This window comes from Ceratotherium simum, chromosome 1 (assembly GCF_057802395.1).
Source record: "Ceratotherium simum simum isolate JZ-2026a chromosome 1, ASM5780239v1, whole genome shotgun sequence".
Taxonomy (NCBI): domain Eukaryota; kingdom Metazoa; phylum Chordata; class Mammalia; order Perissodactyla; family Rhinocerotidae; genus Ceratotherium; species Ceratotherium simum.
This window is the reverse complement of record NC_141900.1, coordinates 20,021,251-20,040,484: the sequence shown is the minus strand read 5'-3', so window position 1 is coordinate 20,040,484 and position 19,234 is coordinate 20,021,251. Positions and strand designations below refer to the sequence as shown.

At 39.3% G+C, this 19,234-nt stretch overlaps 1 protein-coding gene across 2 annotated transcripts in view; it reads right to left on the bottom strand.

The window, feature by feature from the left end:
* Nucleotides 1-833: 833 nt before the first annotated feature.
* Nucleotides 834-19,234, bottom strand: part of PUS7 (pseudouridine synthase 7) — a 50,325-nt gene continuing 31,924 nt past the window's right edge. For both annotated transcript variants that reach the window (XM_087439900.1, XM_014794467.2), the window contains 9 exons: nt 18,929-19,057; nt 18,157-18,282; nt 13,772-13,833; nt 12,540-12,700; nt 11,410-11,536; nt 6,032-6,133; nt 3,617-3,746; nt 2,557-2,648; nt 834-1,922 (listed from right to left, as the gene is read on the bottom strand). In XM_087439900.1, the coding sequence (XP_087296026.1) occupies nt 1,786-1,922; nt 2,557-2,648; nt 3,617-3,746; nt 6,032-6,133; nt 11,410-11,536; nt 12,540-12,700; nt 13,772-13,833; nt 18,157-18,282; nt 18,929-19,057 (1,066 nt within the window). In that variant the 3' untranslated portion in view covers nt 834-1,785. The remainder of the gene's footprint in view (nt 1,923-2,556; nt 2,649-3,616; nt 3,747-6,031; nt 6,134-11,409; nt 11,537-12,539; nt 12,701-13,771; nt 13,834-18,156; nt 18,283-18,928; nt 19,058-19,234) is intronic.

The following is a 19,234-nucleotide window of genomic DNA, read 5'->3' as shown; positions in this document are numbered from 1 at the left end:
AGGTTCCTGTGTTACCGCCCAACGTGGGGCCTTCTGCTCGCCGCAAGACATGCCAATAGTCAAGAGGCAAGGTGGTAGGAGAAAAAGGACTTTATTATTACAGCTTGCTAGCAAGAGGGAAGATGGCTGACTCATGTCCAAGAGAACCATCTTAAGGGGGCATGAAATCTTATAGCAGTTATATAGGCCATTGTATTATTGGGGAGGGGGTTAGGAATGTTGACCTTCTGGTGTTACAGACTGGGAGTGGCACACCAGATCTTTCAGTTTTCACTGAGGATGGCTATCAGCATAGACTCACTGTTCGGGGGTCATCACATTCCTAAGGAACTCAAAAAAACAAAGTTATCATCTTATCGCAGCTGGGAGGTACATACACAAGCAGGGGTCGTAAAATCTACAGAGCAGTCAGATCTCCTGGAGGGTGCAGATTCAGCTGGGTTAGTTTGTCAGAGGTTGTTCAAAGTTACAATAGAGTTTTTCTTTTCTACAACATGGCTTCCCTCATGTCAACCTTGTCTTGAGCCGGTATCACCTGTAGAGTAGCTTTTCTTCCTCCCTTTCTTTTCAATTCCAGAATGTACACCGGAAGGCAAGTGAATGGTGCCACTGTAAGAATAACCTTGAGTCTAGTGTATCCTGATCCGTCAGTCATACAATTTGAGACTCTATCACATTATTCTCATGACATCTCACACCCGATCATGGTGCAGCTTCGTGTCAACACCATTTCTGAGGATTCCTCATTCACTCAGTTCCTTGCTTCAGTCTGAGCCAAGATTCTCATCTGCATGCAGATATTTATTTGATTTATTAACATAACCAGTAGAAAGGAGTTTTAAAAAATATTTATTATATTTGGTTCTAGAAATGACAAAAAATAAAAATGGGTACAATCAGGTCACACACCCTTGGAAAGGTATATTTATCCTTCCACACCAGAGAATTTTTACGCAATGCCAGAAACTCAAATACCTCAGCCGTCAGTGACAAAGGGTAACGCTGCTGATACAAGGAGCCCTTGTAATGTTTGAAGTCTTCTTCTCTGCTATCTTTATTTTTGGGCAAATACCAGTCCAGTGGGAAGAGTTCTGAACATAAAAGGCACCTAGAGTAAAAATTAGACCTTAACTAATAAAAATAGCTGCACAAGTTTACATCAAGAAAAAAGGCCCTATCACTGTAACTGTCCTGCAAGGCAATGACAACATAAATGCAAAAGCTATTGCAACTAAAAAATCTAGAAACAATTACCTGAACCTGGTGCATGAGCTAGATAATAACATCATTTTATGTTTATAAACCTGTAGATGTTTTTATCGTCATGTAAATAAGCATGAGTACTGTATTTATATTCATAAGTCAGCGGAGTGCTCTCTTTATCCATAGTCAAGATATGTTTTGCTGCATTTTCTCTTAAAATGTATTGTTGTATACTCCATCCATGGATGTGTTAAAAATTCCTGTGGTCCTTCAAGAATGTGGCAAAACCTAAAACTGCTACTTTAAACCGAAGTCCTTCTTAATTATTATAAAGCCAGTAAAGCTGACTTTTACTATGATTTAATAAGCACCTGAAATACATTCCAACCAATTTATATTCTCTGAGCTAGAATCAGGATCCTCAGGATTTGTATATGTGTACAAATATTGCAAATTAAGCTAATAAAAACTTGAAAAAATACAAATAATCTTTTACTACAAAGATCCAAAATCTGCATAGGGGTCTGAACTAAGAGAAGAATGAACAGGAAGCCAGCATTTTCTCATCTGGGGACGAAGGCCTCAGCGGAGCCAGGTGGTGTTCAGCTGGGTCTGGTTCTTGATGCTGGTATCCATTTTCAGCACTTCGCGAATGGCCATGGTCGCGTAGGTGGAAGGAGGAAGAGAAAAATCCATCTTCAGAGCTCTGTATTTGCCTTCTGCCAGGCAAGAAAGAAGAGTCAGGAAAGTAAGGCAGCTGCAAGCAGATCAGGCTGAGTCGTATAATCTCTGTACAAATCAAGGAACTGTGCTCCCTTCCTCAGCCCTCTACGTCCACCGGCCTCAGAGGAGGGACAGGAAGGAAGAGATCTGGGAGTGGACGTCCCAGCTGATCTATGGTAATTCTACCTGCAACCTTCATGAAAAGGGCAGATGACAGAAGAGCACAGGAGATAAATGCATGCATAATTAAGAAAAAAAAAAAAGAGAGTCCAAGGTGAAAACAGACAAAGGAATGGCAAGGAGGATTTGACAATGAGAATGCAAATTTAGTGTTTGACTCTCTTTTCTCGGTTTTCACTCACCTTTGTTAACTCTCTGTGGGGGGTGGGGGGGAGGAAATAATCAATCACCTAATATTCACAACCTTCTATAATGTTCATTCATTTTCAGTGGGATTTACTGTTTTAATTACTGACCTCCAGCTATAATCATGAAATTATGATAAAACACGAAATAAAAATCCCGGAGTGGGTGGGAGGGAGTGATTTTAAGAGTTTTTTTTTTAATTTATGTTTTTGTATGAGAAAACATTTCACAGTTGACATAGAACTGATGGCTGAGTAAACCTACCAGAAGCAAAAACTGGTGGTGGTTTCCCTTCCAGGTTGTCCACATCTGTGTTGAAGAGTGGAATTTTAGGATCATCATATGCAACGACTTCCCTTCAAAACATATAAAGAAAGAAAAGTGTGAATGTGAACTTCCATAAAAGGTGCTAAGCTGCTCATCATCATTTGTTTAGCAAGGAAAACACATAGGTCTGTTGTAAATAATTCTACGTGGAACTTTTCAATAACAGAACAGGGGCAAATTTTATATTTAAGTATTACCTTTGTATTATTATATAGCAAGGTGATAGATGATGCCAGCCTATGTCAAAGATATAAAATGCTTCCCTAGGATGGAAATTCTGTTTATATGTAGTAGATAAGTAGCAAACTTCACTTTGCACAGGTGTGATTGAATTAATCACGGCATTTATATTTTCTCCAGAGCGGTTATCACTACTAACAACACTGTGTTACTCATGAGGAACTGCGCTCTGGAGCGGGGAAGACTCAGGCCAACTCGGCCACCCCTTCCCACGATCCAGAGAAGAGGAGGAGAGAGGGACAGGGAGAGAGGGAAGAGAGAGAATGTCCTGGCAATGGGCAACTAGTTCAGGATTTAATTTTAAAAATAAAGCTCTAGATCATACTAGGTATTAAAGTATTTTAAAATGGGTTAATACAAGTTTCTTTTTCTCTCTAGAAACATGACATTAAAACAACCAGATCAGTGTTTGGGACTCACAGCTAATTGTGAGTGACGTGGCTTGCTCAGGGGTATCTCTGTAAGCAAATCTCAGTGTTTCTAAAGTAGAGAAATGGTTCAGGCTCTGCACATTTCTCAATAATTTAGTAATGTCAATAAAATGTAAACTAAGTTACTTTCACTGAACGTTTGCATTTTCTTATTTCCTGATGATTTGAAAAATACCAAGTAGTAGCAGTAATGATAAAAGTAATAATAACAACAACAATTCACACTTATATGCCAGGCTGTAAGCACTGAAAAACATGTATGTGATGCAAAAGCTTAAAATCTGACATAGTCATTCAGTTCTATTTCATTACAGACTATCACTCACCAGCTGACATTCTGAGGACGAATAATGATCTTTCGGTAGGCCCCTGATAAGGAATAATCTCGAATTTTGTGTCTCATGTTGTCAATGTCAAGATTGTCTGCGGTGAGCATTTCCCTGTAGGCTTCACTAACTGATACAAAATACAAAAAGTTAGTTGGAATGCGGCAGGTGAGCAAGCTACCTTGAACTAGACTACAAACAGCAACGTGGAAGTTCAGTTAGATCATCCTAACAAACTCAGTCACCCTGGTTGAAAATCCAGCCTGTTCTCTGGAATCACAACTTCGTGATTACTAACTAAGACTAGGTGTCTCCAGCTTAGGTTTGGCCAATTTGTAAGCTGTCTCTGCAACCGGCCACAGTGCCTGAGGTGTAAGGTTACCAAGCTAGCTACAAAAGGCCACTTCGTCAGAAGCCACTGAAATACAATTTATATGTGCTCAGAGGTGGAAGAGACTGTATAGAGAGGCCTCAAACTCTTTCTGGAAGAAGGTACTTATAAATAAATGTATAAAAACAAGAGACCTGGGAAAACCATCTGGCTCACCCTCGCACCTGATGTAGAATCTTTTTTATAACACCCAAGAGAGACAGTTATCCAGGCTTTGTGTGCACGTTGCAATTTACGGGGAATGACTTCTTCGTTAGGCCCGCGATTAAAAGTTCTTCCTATTCCAAGCTGCAATCTGTCTTCTTGTAACTTCTGTTGACTGCTTTGGAACACTGCAGATTAACTGCCCTCTTCCACATGTATTCATAAGTATTGGACCAGACAATGGTTCCAACTGTCCCTCCTTTGACACTTCTGTACTGCCCACCAAACCCCTTATCTGCCTCGGGGTAACAGGCTTATGTTCAGCAATACCTCCAGACCCTTTTTATGTAGACTACTATCAAACTGGGCCTTTTCCATCTCTACATTTGAACATAAACATGAGAATTTAGATTTAACCCTATTAAATGCCCTCTGCAGTTCTTTTTAAATACTTATTTTTCATATAATTAATATTAACTATTTTGGGTCACATGATTTGCAAATATGATAAACAGATTTCTTTACTCAAGATATTCATAAAAAATGTCAGGTAGACCAGGGTCAAGGAACGACTCCCTCACGACACACTTACAAGGACAACGGGGATCCCTAAACCGGGCATCGCTGGCCACCATGTGTGCATATGTTGCAAATCCACATGTCTGATCTACTACCCATCCTGTCTGTGTGCCCCTGTCTCGGCCACAAGGTTTTCATGAATGGCTTTGTCAAAGGCTGTGCTGAATTTATGTTTTAATTGATATTAGCCCAAGTTGCTGATCCTGAGAGGTACAAGAAAGAAGAAAAGAATGTTTTCTTCTCCTTTCTTGGAAAGAGGCCCAATGTGGCTCTGAGCACCTTGGTGCCTTCCTTCTCATTCGTTCCTGGTACCGGTCTCCTCAGTTCCTCACTGTGCCATCTACCAGGACAGGCCGACCACACCCCTCCCTTATCTACCTCTCTTGTTCATTCTCCTCTTCTCTACTCCTTTTCTCTCAGTGAAGTTGACCTCACTTAAGTATTAGAGCACAGCAATTTGATTAAGTGAATCAAATAGTAAGTGGCAGATTACTATTTAACTCTTTTATAAGTATCTGCATTATCAAAGAAGGGTGTTAATCCTGATCACTCTATGATTCATAAAATTTCAAGGAATATAACATTGATAAGTAAAATAACTCTGGCCTCTTGAGAGAAAAGATGTTTTAACAGGAAAACACCCCCCACAGAGCAGCCCTGGCTAGGAGGAAATTTCCAGGCTCACTTTCACCAAGTAGGTCCCATGCACAGAGCTGCTTTCTTTTTTTCAAATTTCTGAATCCTTGAACAATAAAAGTTCCAATTTTCTCCCCAAAATGGCAGCCATGAAAGTAGCAGAAGTAATTCTTAACAGCCTCTAGGGTAGGGGATATAATTCTGACTTTTCACTTAATAAACTTCTGTGCACGTTGACTTTTAAAACACAATGAGCAGATAGTACTTATATGGTTTAAAAAAAGGTTAAAGAAAGCAATGTTAAAGTAGAATTATCCATTCATTTTCTCAAAAACTCTTGCTAAACCCTTCCCATCCTTAATAAGAATTAGTGAATTTCACAAATTTAAATAATAATGCCAATAATAACAACACCAATACTACACTGCCACCACCATCTCCTTTCTTAATTTAAATTACCCATCTGAAGGCATCCCTTTCTGGGAGACTTTTAGAAGTAAACATGGTTTACATATGTTTGCAATCTAAGCATTTTTTCAAGTCTGATGGAAATCAAAGTTCTAAAATTATATTTAAAGTACTAATTTTTTCCCTCTCTCTACTCTTGCCTGCCAGTGGCTTAACTGTATTAGACTTTAACTATTTTCCCCATACAGGGAACTTACTTTTATGCTTTGGGTAGATAATGTCGAAACCAGGCAAGGGCATTACCACATCATGGATGGAGTAATTATCAACATCTTCTTCCTCAATATAAGTGGCTGTGGCTGCAAATCACAAATGAATAAACTGAAGAAAAATGAAAATAGGCAATATTTTCATGCGCTCCATCTTCTAAAATGATACACTTCTAAGCAGTCAGAAGTGCAAGTTGGTGCAGATTCACTGGCCTACTAAGCTTAAAAAATTAAGATGGTGGGACCAGCCTGGTGGCGTGGTAGTTACGTTCGCATGCTCTGCTTCTCTGCTGCGGCGGCCCGGGGTTCACGGGTTCGGATCCTGGGCGTGGACCCATGCACCGCTCATCAAGCCACGTTGTGGCGGCGTCCCATATATAAAGCAGAGAAAGATTGACACAGATATTAGCTCAGGGACAATTTTCCTCATCAAAAAAAAAAAAAAAAAAGAGAGATGGAATATATACCTTTCTGTCTTTTCTACTCTACCAAGGAATAAAAACCATGGATTTAGAAGTAGAAAGTTAAAAAACATTTACTTCTCAGCTGCAATCCTTTAGCTAGACTCACCAAGAAAAAAAGAGAGAAGGCACAAATAAGTAAAATCAGAAATGAAAGAGGAGAGGTTACAACAGACACCTCAGAAATACAAAAGATTATAAGAGAATACTATGAAAAACTATATGCCAACCAATTCGACAATCTGGAAGAAATGGATAAATTCTTAGAATCATACAACCTTCCAAAACTGGATCAAGAAGAAGTAGAGAATTTGAATAGACCAATCACCAGTAAGGAGATCGAAACAGTAATCAAAAACCTCCCCAAAAATAAAAGTCCAGGACCAGACGGCTTCCCTGGTGAATTCTACCAAACATTCAAAGAAGACTTAATACCTATCCTTCTCAAACTCTTCCAAAAATTGAGGAGGGCGGAAGCTCCTAACTCATTCTACGAAGCTGACATTACCCTGATACCAAAACCAGAGAAGGACACCACAAAACAAGAAAATTACAGGCCAATATCACTGATGAACATCGATGCGAAAATCCTCAACAAAATACTAGCAAATCGCATACAACAATACGTTAAAAAGATTATACACCATGATCAAGTGGGATTTATTCCAGGTATGCAGGGATGGTTTAACATTCGCAAATCAATCAACGTAATACACCACATTAATAAAATGAAGAACAAAAATCACATGATCATCTCAATAGATGCAGAGAAAGCATTTGACAAGATCCAGCATCCATTTATGATAAAAACTCTGAATAAAATGGGTATAGAAGGAAAGTACCTCAACATAATAAAGACCATATATGAGAAACCCACAGCTAATATCATCCTCAATGGTGAAAAACTGAAAGCTATCCCTCTAAGAACAGGAACCAGACAAGGATGCCCACTGTCACCACTCCTATTTAACATAGTATTGGAAGTCCTAGCCAGAGCAATCAGGCAAGAGAAAGAAATAAAAGGGATCCAAATTGGAAAGGAAGAAGTGAAACTGTCACTATTTGCAGATGACATGATTTTATATATAGAAAACCCTAAAGAATCCACCAGAAAACTTTTAGAAGTAATAAACGAATATGGGAAAGTTGCAGGATACAAAATCAACATACAAAAATCAGTTGCATTTCTGTACACTAACAACGAAGTAGCAGAAAGAGAAATTAAGAATACCATCCCATTTACAATTGCAACAAAAAGAATAAAATACCTAGGAATAAACTTAACCAAAGAGGTGAAAGATCTGTACACGAAAACTATAAAACATTTCTGAAAGAAATTGAAGAAGACACAAAGAAATGGAAAGATATTCCGTGCTCTTGGATTGGAAGAATTAACATAGTTAAGATGTCCATACTTCCTAAAGCCATCTATAGATTCAATGCAATCCCTATCAAAGTTCCAACAACATTTTTCACAGAAATAGAACAAAGAATCCTAAAATTTATATGGAACAACAAAAGACCCGAATAGCTAAAGGAATCCTGAGAAAAAGAACAAAGCTGGAGGTATCACACTCCCTGATTTCAAAATATACTACAAAGCTATAGTAACCAAAACAGCATGGTACTGGCACAAAAACAGACACACAGATCAATGGAATAGAATCGAAAGCCCAGAAATAAACCCACACATCTATGGACAGCTAATCTTTGACAAAGGAGCCAAGAACATACAATGGGGAAAAGAAAGTCTCTTCAACAAATGGTGTTGGGAAAACTGGATAGCCATATGCAAAAATGAAAGTAGACTCTTACCTTACACCATACACAAAAATTAACTCCAAATGGATTAAAGACTTGAATGTAAGACCTGAAACTGTGAAAGTTCTAGAAGAAAACATAGGCAGTACGCTCTTCGACATCAGTCTTAGCAACATCTTTTCAAACACCACATCTGACCAGGCAAGAGAAACAATAGAAAAAATAAACAAATGGGACTACATCAAACTAAAAAGCTTCTGCACAGCAAAGGAAACCATCAACAAAACGAAAAGACAACCTAACAATTGGGAGAAGATATTTGCAAACCATACATCTGATAAGGGCTTAATCTCCAAAATATATAAAGAACTCATGCATCTCAACAACAAAAACTACCAACCCAATTAAAAATGGGCAAAAGACCTGAACAGACATTTCTCCAAAGAAGATATACAGATGGCCAACAGACACATGAAAAGATGTTCAAAATCACTAACTATCAGGGAAATGCAAATCAAAACTACAATGAGATATCACCTCACGCCCGTCAGAATGGCTATAATTAACAAGACAGGAAACAACATGTGTTGGAGAGGTTGTGGAGAGAAGGGAACTCTCATACACTGCTGGTGGGAGTGCAAACTGGTGCAGCCACTATGGAAAACAGTATGGAGATTCCTCAAAAAATCAACGATAGAACTACCATATGATCCAGCTATTCCACTGTTGGGTATTTATCCAAAGAACTTGAAAACACCAATTTGCAAAGGTACATGCACCCCTGTGTTCATTGCAGCCTTATTCACGATAGCCAAGACTTGAAGCAACCTAAGTGCCCATCAAGGGACGAATGGATAAAAAGCTGTGGTATATATACACAATGGAATACTACTCAGCCATAAGAAACGATGAAATCCAGCCATTTGTGACAACATGGATGGACATTGAGGGCATGATGCAAAGTGAAATAAGTCAGAGGGAGAAGGTCAAATACCGTATGATTTCCTTCATTAAGTAGTAGATAATAACAACAATAAACAAACACATAGGGACAGAGATTGGATTGGTGGTTACCAGAGGGGAAGGGGGGAGGGAGGAGGGTGAAGGGGATAATTGGGTACATGTGTGTGGTGATGGGTTGTAATTGGTATTTTGGTGGTGAACATGATGTAATCTATGCAGAAATAGAAGTACAATGATGTACACCTGAAATTTTTACAATGTTATAAACCAATGTTACTGCAATAAACAAAAAAATTAAAAAAAAAAAAAAAAAGAGAGATGGAATATATACCTTTCTGTCTTTTCTACTCTACCAAGGAATAAAAACCATGGATTTAGAAGTAGAAAGTTAAAAAACATTTACTTCTCAGCTGCAATGTCATTTTTTGGGAATTCTTGCTTTTAAAGACCAGATCCTTCTTCCTTATTAAAAAATACTACAAAATATACAGTATTAAAACATATATATATAATAAATACACTTATAGGGCCGGCCCCATGGCTTAGTGGTTAGGTGCGCGCGCTCCGCTGCTGGTGGCCCAGGTTCGGATCCCGGGCGCGCACCGACGTACCGCTTCTCTGGCCATGCTGAGGCCGCGTCCCACATACATCAACTGGAAGGATGTGCAGCTATGACATACAACTATCTACTGGGGCTTTGGGGGGGAAAAAATACATAAAAAAAAAAAAATACACTTATAAAATACACAGTATTAAAAAATACTATTTGAGGGGCCGGCCCCGTGGCTTAGCGGTTAAGTGCGTGCGCTCTACTGCTGGCGAGCCGGGTTCGGATCCTGGGCGCGCACCAACACACCGCTTCTCCGGCCATGCTGAGGCTGCGTCCCACATACAGCAACTGGAAGGATGTGCACCTATGACACACAACTATCTACTGGAGCTTTGGGGGAAAAAGTAAATAAATAAATAAAATTAAAAAATACTATTTGGGGGGCCAGCCTGGTGGCGTAGTAGTTAAGTTCACGTACTCTGCTTTGGCAGCCCGGGGTTCACAGGTTTGGATCCCAGGCGCGGACCTATGCACCACTCAACAAGCCATGCTGTGGCAGGCGATCCACATATAAAGTAGAGGAAGACGGGCACGGATGTTAGTCCAGGGCCAGTCTTCCCCAGCAAAAAGAGGAAGATTGGCAACAGAGGTTAGCTCAGGGCTAATCTTCCTTCCCCCTGGCCCCCCCACCAAAAAAATACTATTTGGAAAGCTATCACAAATGAATGCATTTTTGCTAAAAGAATAACAAAAAAAACCAGTCTGTATTTAGAGGATAAGATGTGGTGGCAAAAGAGACATTAAAATACACCAGATGTGATCAATATTGGATGAGAAAAAAATATTAAAGCAGGAAAAAATAATTAAAATTTCTGAACAAATTTAAAAATCTTAGCAGGTTTATCAGGCACACCTGCAGATGAGCAGGCTGTGTCTTCAGACAGCAGAGGGGCAGCAGGTATGCCAAAAGAACATGGACTTTGGAAACAGACAGGCATGATTCTGAAGCCCAGCCTTTTTGTTTTTTAGCCAGCTGAGGAATCTTGGGCAGGTGACTGAACTTATCTGAAGAATGGAGAGAATGCCTCCCAATCACACTGTGAGCTTTAAACTAGATGACGTAGGCAAAGGGCTTATTAGCATGAGTCCTAGCACACAGCCAGGGCCCAACAGCACATTGGATTATTTGCGTGTTTCATAAACACTTTGGGCACAGAGTATGCACTGAGTGTCTCTGTCATGGCCCACGTGTAAAGTGAGCTCCAGTCTGCTGCCGACCTGAAGAAACTCTTTAAAACTGGCCAAGAGGCTAAAGTACATCAAAAGTGCAGAGAAGTATTTGCTGGACCCAGATTAAAGTTTGGAAAGGGATTTTAGGCAACATCTAGTCCAAATCCTATTCTAGTTGAGAAAAATGGAGGCCCAGAGACCATCAGGCACCTGGTAATCAGATGTATATTTTTCATTAAAGATCCAGATCCAAACCAGTCTATCTGAAATTATAATGTTCTTATATTCCAAACTTCCTAGGCATCTCTCTCTCTTAACTAGTAGCCAGGCTGGATTTTAAGCACTACTGTCAAATAACTGAACCCTAGTTTGGTGGACTACAGTGATATCTCCCTTTTTACCTCCTTTGAGAACCAGGTCCCCTGGAACAGGTTTCAGTCCATACTCTTCTATTCGCTTGCTCACCATGTTATTCCACACATAGCTCTGATAGCTATGAATATACATTAAGCGATTATTTCTTGGTATCTGGAGGGAAGGAAAAAAATAGGCAAGGAAAAAAATATTCTGAATATTAAAAGTGTTGTACTTTCTAAGACATCTTGCTTGTTTAGTGCTGACACTAGCAAACGAAACTTGTACCTTAAATCTCTCATTTTTCTAACAGCCTATGGGAATAGTGACTGATCCGCAGCAACCAATCTTAGAGCCGGGAGCCCTCAGACTTAAGGGTGGTCCCCATTGGCAGAGCTGCAGCACTTCCGTTTTGTATCCACAGCACAGACATTCATGCAAATAAAGCAAATGCTATGGAATTTACACCCTAAATTAGAAACATAGATGTCATTCAAACTCAAAGAATTCACACATCAACTGTAGGGCTAACAGTGCTTTCTCCCCCATAATTCTACAGAAGGAGAAAACCTAAATGACTGAACTGACAACTAATTGTATACAGCAAGAATCCCGCTTGTTTTGTACATCTGGGGAAGAGTAACTAAGATGTAAGTTTAAGGGTTAAACTTTAGTCTATTCTGGATTATACAAATACTAGTATAGACTACACTTGCCTTGAGTGGGTACTCAAGAGGTACCCACTCCTGAACCACCATGAAGAAACCAAATCAGAATGCAGTCATTTAGATCACTAACTGTGCAGCCCTCTCATTGAGGCAGGTCGCAGTTCTGATGCTGGAGAATGATCAAGAAATGACCTCTATGATGGATTCTGAATTTCTCAAATACCAAGATACTTAATTAAATTTTCATTGTCAACAATGTTTTCCACATTAATGCTTTTCTCAAGCCCTCCATGTTAGTATAATCCCTCCAACACCGCCCGCACCCACCACCCACCCCATCACCATCCAGGGTCTGAACAGGATCACTCAGGTCATACACCTCTCAGAGATCACCAAAGGATCCTTATTTACCTTTTGCTCTTTCCAAGTTCAGTAAAACATTTAAAGATAAAATTTAAAAAGCATTGAACCACCTCGGGTCATTGCCTGACTTCACAAATCGCACTCACTATGCCAAATGCAGAGACTATATTCTTCATTCCATATTTGGAAAGTCCTCGAAGCAGCTGCCCTTCCACACACCTTTTGACAGGTAGTTTTCTGAGGGCAGCGGCCGGGTCTTTGGTCTTCGCCCACTCTTCCCTGCATTTAACCAAGTACCCCTTTTCGGCTGGGGAGAAAAAAAAGCTGTGATTAAACAATGTGTCCAATTGACATAACTTAAAATGCTTCATAGAAAACACAAAATTAGAAAATGTTATTCGTCATATAGGTACTCTGAAAAGCTTCTGTTCACCTGAGAATAACGATCAGAAAGCAAAAAGATGGGAAATGTAGAAAGTTTACAGAACTAGATGACTTTGTCAACATGCTACCATCCCTGGATTTAAAGCCAATTCCTGTTCATTATCACAGCTGATTGAACATAAGACAAAACTTAGTAGTCCTTCCTTCCTCCTCTCTTTTTTCTACTGTATTGTTAAATTTAATTGGTTACTTTCCTTAAACAATTTTATTTTATTTTTTTTGCTGAGGAAGATTCGCCCCCAAGCTAACACCTGTTGCTAATCTTCCTCTATTTTGCGAGTCACCATCACAGCATGGCCACTGATAGATGAGTGGTGTAGGTCTGAGCCTGGGAACTGAACCCGGGGCTGCTGAAGTGAAGTGCGCCCCACTTAACCACTAGGCCACTGGGGCTGGCCCCAATTTTATCTCTTTAATTTGCAAATGAATAATTACCCAAAGGAGGCATAATTTATTTGATAATTTGTAAAGTAGAACTTAAATCTTTTTCCATACAGTATGATTTTAGAGATAGTTTGTGGAAAGTTTTTATGAACTCTTCAAACTAAAAATCTTCAAGATGTTTTTGCTAAGTTTTTACATTCTATTACACTGAGCTTTAACAAATTAACCACAAGTAAAATCTGTGTGGATTCCTGTATGTTCAGAGATTTAGTAGTGCATGGGGAAAAGGAAATGAATGGTTCATTTATGAATTAATAAGTTAGACAAGCTAAAGAGCTGAAAATAGGATACAAATTATAAATCTCAAATATATAGATAAAACTTGTGAAAAAAGTAAAGAAATAAACTATACTTTTTATTTTACTGTAAAAATAATTTTTAAAATTCTGAAATAACTATCCCAATTTGCACACATACTTTTATTCAAAGTAATTCCATGAATACCTAGCCATATATTCTATTTTTTTCTTAACATGAATTTTATTCTCACCTCCAGAACGGGGTTTCAATATTAAATCCATGACTTCAGCCCAGGAATTTTGTAGTATAGCTCTAAAATTAAACAGCATTTATTTTACTTAATTTTGCATTAAAATGAATTTAATATGCCTAAATCTGTGGAGTCAACAAATCATATTAACTTTATATATTTTATTAAAATTAAAAGCTGAAAAACTAATATAATGATACAGATTTCAAACGTAAATGCGAAAAGAACTTAAAAGAGAGAGAAAATTAAGAACATGATGTTTACTCATAATATTTAATATCATTTCACAGTTTTAAAATGCTGTAATAGTATAAATACTACCTAGTCATGCTTTAAGTTGCTATACATGGTATTACCTGTACAAACCAAAGTTAAGTCTTTACGTACCAAAACCGATTTGAAACGTCTCCAAAAATTTCTCCATGTTAAATACTTTCTTGCATAGGCAAACAGAATGAATACAATTTATCCTTCTCTGTTATTCTTGCCAAAATAGAAATATCTTTATTTGTGCTGACTGTAAGTTATACAGGCTTCTTAAAAATCAAACAGTACATAGGAAGGTTACCTGTTATCCAACCTCTAAGAAATTAAACACTGTTAACACTTTAGAGTGTATTTTTCAATAATTTTTTGATGTATCTGTAAGTGTATGTAATTTTTCCTTTAACTTTTACTATATTATCTTTTGCCATACAGGAGTTATATTTTGTGTGTCATATATAAAATTTTTGTCTAGTAAGATTCCTGGTCTCGGAGTCCCATTTAGAAAGGCCTTCCCTATCATAAGAATACAGACATCCCTTCTATTAATTATTTTTGTTTTTCTAGTTAATTAGAGTTTTTATTTCTCTGGTTTTAAGTTAATCCATATGGGATATTTTTGTCTATTAAATTACATACAACGTGGTTTGGTATCTATTGAGATCATACGGATTTTGAATCTACTAATGCAATGAATTACATTCACAGGTTTCCTATTGCTGGCCATCCTTGTGGTTCTGAAACAAGTCATGCTATCTCAGCCTTTAAATATACTCCTGGGTGACACATTATTTAGCTGCCTAGGCCTCTAGCAACACTTCCAAAAACAGAGCAGTACGAATTCAGGACTAGGCACTGGTCTGCCAGATACCATGGAAAAAGACTTCTGTGCTCAAAAACCTTTGTTATCTGGCTGGCCACTTGATTTTGTAACTAGTTTTACTGGAAAACAGCTGTGCTCATCGTTTACTTATTGGGTACGGATGCTTTCCCACTCTAACAGCAGAGCTGAGGAGCTGCCACAAACACTCTATGGCCCACAAACCCTAAAATATTTACTATCAGGAAAAGTTTGCCAACACCTGGTGTAATATATTAAAAGTTTCTTAATTACAGGACTTCTCAACCCCTTTGAGGTGCTACCATATAACGTGAAGGTTCAGGATACATGGCCATACTAAATATGTATATATTAGGTTTACAATAGGCCAGGCTATCTGGCCCACTCCACATTAAGATGTTTTCTACTTACGTTATCTTTCCTCCTTCTACCTTTTTTTTTATTGTGTAAAACGTACATAACATAAAATTATCATTTTAGCCATTTTCAAGTGTACAGTTCTGCGGCATTAAGTACATTCACATCAGGACCATCGCCTCCAGAACTTTTTAATCTTCCGCAACTGAAACTCTGCACACATTAAACAGTAACTCCCCATTTCCCCCTCGCCCCAGCTCCTGGCAACCACCATTCTACTTTGTCTATGAATTTGACTACTCTAGAAACCTCACATAAGAGGAATTATACAATATTTGTCGTTTTGTGACTGGCTTATTTCACTTAGCATAGAAGTCTTCAAGTTTCATTCATGTTGTAACGTGTCAAAATTTCCTTTCTTTTTAAGGCTGAATGGTATTACATCGTATCTATGTACCACATTTTGTTTTTCCATTCCTTGGTTAATGGACACTCGGTTGCTTCTACCTTTTGGCTATTGTGAGTAATGCTCTTATAAACATGGGTGTGTAAGCATCTGCGGAGTGTTTGCTTTCACTTCTTTGGAGTATACCCAGAATGGAACTGCTGGATCATATGGCAATTCTATCTTTAATTTTTTTGAGAAATTGCCATATCATTTTCCACAGTGGCTGTAACATTTTATATTTCCACCAGCAATGCATAAGGGTTCCAATATCTCCACATCCTCACCAACATTTATTTTGCTTTGTTTTTTTTTTGATAATAGCCATCCCAGTGGGTATAAAGTAGTATTTCATTGTGGTTTCCCTTGCATTTCCCTAATGATTAGTGATGTAGAGCATTGTTTCGTACGCTTACTAGCCATTAGTCTAGGTTCTTTTTTTTTTTTTTTTAACATTTTATTTATTTTTTTTTTCCCCCAAAGCCCCAGTGGATAGTTGTCTGTCATAGCTGCACATCCTTCTAGTTGCTGTATGTGGGACGTGGCCCCAGCATGGCCGGAGAAGTGGTGCGTCGGTGCACGCCCGGGATCCGAACCCGGGCCGCCAGCAGCGGAGCGCGTGCACTTAGCCGCTAAGCCACCGGGCCGGCCCTAGTCTAGGTTCTTTAGAGAAAGATCCAGTCACATCCTTTGCGCATTTTTTAATCAGGTTGTCTGTCTTTTTGTTTTTGAATTGTAAGAGTTCTTTACATATGTTGGATACAAGTCATTTTTCCATCTTTAAACTATAAACTGAGGGTTTGTTTTTTCCTAGGAGGTCCTATGGTGTTGTAAAAGCAGGCTGCTCTGAAGCCAGGAAATATTCTTATGCTGTGGAAATTGCTGGTTTGGAATTCTGAACAGACTGTACGCTGACTGTATACTTAGGGCATTCTACGTAATTTTTGTTACTGGGTAAATCTGATCTCATTTTCACTAGCTATTTTACATTATCTTTGGAATGCAAAATTTACACGATCCCATGGCTGTTCTTCTGCCAAATTAATTGTAAATTCAAAGCGTGATACGAGGGCCGGCCCCACGGCTTGGCGGTTGGGTGCGTGCTCCGCTGCTGGCGGCCCGGGTTCGGGTCCCGGGCGCGCACTGACGCACCGCTTCTCCGGCCATGCTGAGGCCGCGTCCCACATACAGCAACTAGAAGGATGTGCAACTATGACAGACAACTATCCACTGGGGCTTTGGGGGAAAAATAAATAAATAAAATTAAAAAGCGTGATACGGCCTTCCTTTAAGTATTCTGCCCATGAGACAATTAGCATCTTCACTATCTTTATCAATGTCCTTTGACCATTTGCAAGATTGACAATATTATCTTTTGCTATCAATTAATAGTGATTATTAGTTACTATAGTTTTCTTCTTGGCAGTATGCTTTAATTTCAAAATATTACTTTCCGTTTATTGAGCACTTACTACATTCTAGGCATAGAAACAAGTGCTGCACAAACATCATCTCAACTCATTTTCACCACCCTGTGAGGCTGGCATTATCATCTCCACTTCACAGGTGAGTAATCTGAGGCTCAGAACTGGCATCTGACTTCACTAATTTTAACCTTTACAACACTGCCTCACAGTGGTAGAGGAAATACTACATGAGATTTTTATCATTTTGTGTTTTTAAAAATGCACAAACAAATGCAACTTCATGTAGTCAGCTGCTGAAACCACAGACTGGAAGTCAAGAAAACACCTCTACTCCCAGCACTACAGCTGACCAGCCAGTGAGCTCCGGCAGACCTCCCAAAGCCTACACTTCATCTTTGCTAAAAAGAAGGGTTTGAAACAAAAGGAAGAACATGAACTAAACAATCTCTGAGTTCACTTCCAATTTATAACTTCCACAATTCTAACTCCCACGTGAATAATTACTTTATGTACCACAGTCTCTGCTGGGCAGCAGGAGAGCATGAGTAGGTTTATGAACACAAGTACTGACTGACAGGATTCCCACCCTAGCTTACTCTAGAGGGATTTCCTACTATCTAAAAGTGAAAACTGGGCCGCAGCTGTTAGAGACCATAAACTGCATCTTCCCATCAGGCTACGCCAGGTCTGAGGTACCCAGCTGCTTACTGTTGGCTCACTTATTGACCCAAGATTTACCTGTAAAAAAGCAAATAAAAATAGAATCCCTGGGTGGGCTATCAGGGGTGGGAGAAAAACTTACTTTTCAGGTTGTATCTTTTTGAACTCTGATTCATTTTTTTACCTTGTGCATGTATTATCTTAAAACTGAACCAAAATTAGAAGGAGGCTGTGGATCAGTTGGTCACCCAAAAGGATGAGACACACTGGTTCACCTGGCCCAGACATGAGGAAATCTAGAAATAACTAAAAACAATACTAACGAAAACCCCAGCTTCTTTTTTTTATGAGAGAGCTCTTTTAGACAAAAATTAAGAAATTAAATACAAACCTTCCAACTTGATACGTGGGGACAGCTGTGGTTCCAAACCTTTGCATTCCATAGTAGTTAATAAATCCAATCTCCTTGAGAGAGTTCATGGCTTGTTGTACTTGGTCATTAGTTCCTGTTATGTTTCTGCAGGGGCCAACATTATGCAGAGAAAAAATACACAAACACACTCAGGGATGCACCTCATAAATGACACGGCTTGGCTTCCACGCCTCTCCCTTGCCCCCTGTAGCTTTCTCTTTACCTCCTGAGGACTTTGTCCTTTTTAAAATTGTGGTAAAATATACATAACATTAAATTTACCATTTTAGCCATTTTTAAGTATGCAATATAGTGGCATTAAGTATACTCACAATGTTGTGCAACCTTTATCACTATCTACTTCCCAAGCTTTTTTATCTTCCCAAACTGAAACTCTGCACCCATTAAACAATAACTCTCCAACCACCCCCATCCCCACCGCAGGTAACCTCCCTTCTACTTTCTGTTTCTATGAAGTTGCCTAGTCCAGGTACCAAGTCAGCGGAATCATAGGCTCTTTGTCTTTCAACACAGCATCTGAAGGAGACATCTTCCTCCAAAGGCGGTGCTGAGGGGGTGGGGGTGGGGCAGACACCACAGCAGTGTATGCTCTCACCACCCTATCAGCCTGCTCTGCCCTCCCTGGCTGCAGTGCCTGGCAGCACCAGCTCACTGGATTAACACTGTTCCCAACAGCCCTGCCGTGACCCAGCAAGACCCTCCCACCTGCATTCTCACTGCAGCGCTTTACCTGAGAACGACAGTGAACTGATTCCCCTGAAGCTCTCCCAACTTCAGGGGGGTTTTCTGATAGCTGAAATTCCCCAGCTTAAAGTTCATCAAGCACTTGTTCAAGTGGGCAAGTCTTTGTGCACTTATTCTAAAAAACATAAAATAAAAAAGGAGCAGAGATCATGAAATACTGCCTGACTGAAATAGTCCAGGACACTCCTCAACAGAAGACGGCAGCTTCAAACAAGACTACGCCCAGCGAGGACAACGGGAAAGAGGCGCCGCGGCAGGTGAGTGGGCACGCTTTCCGTTTCCTTCTGGATCG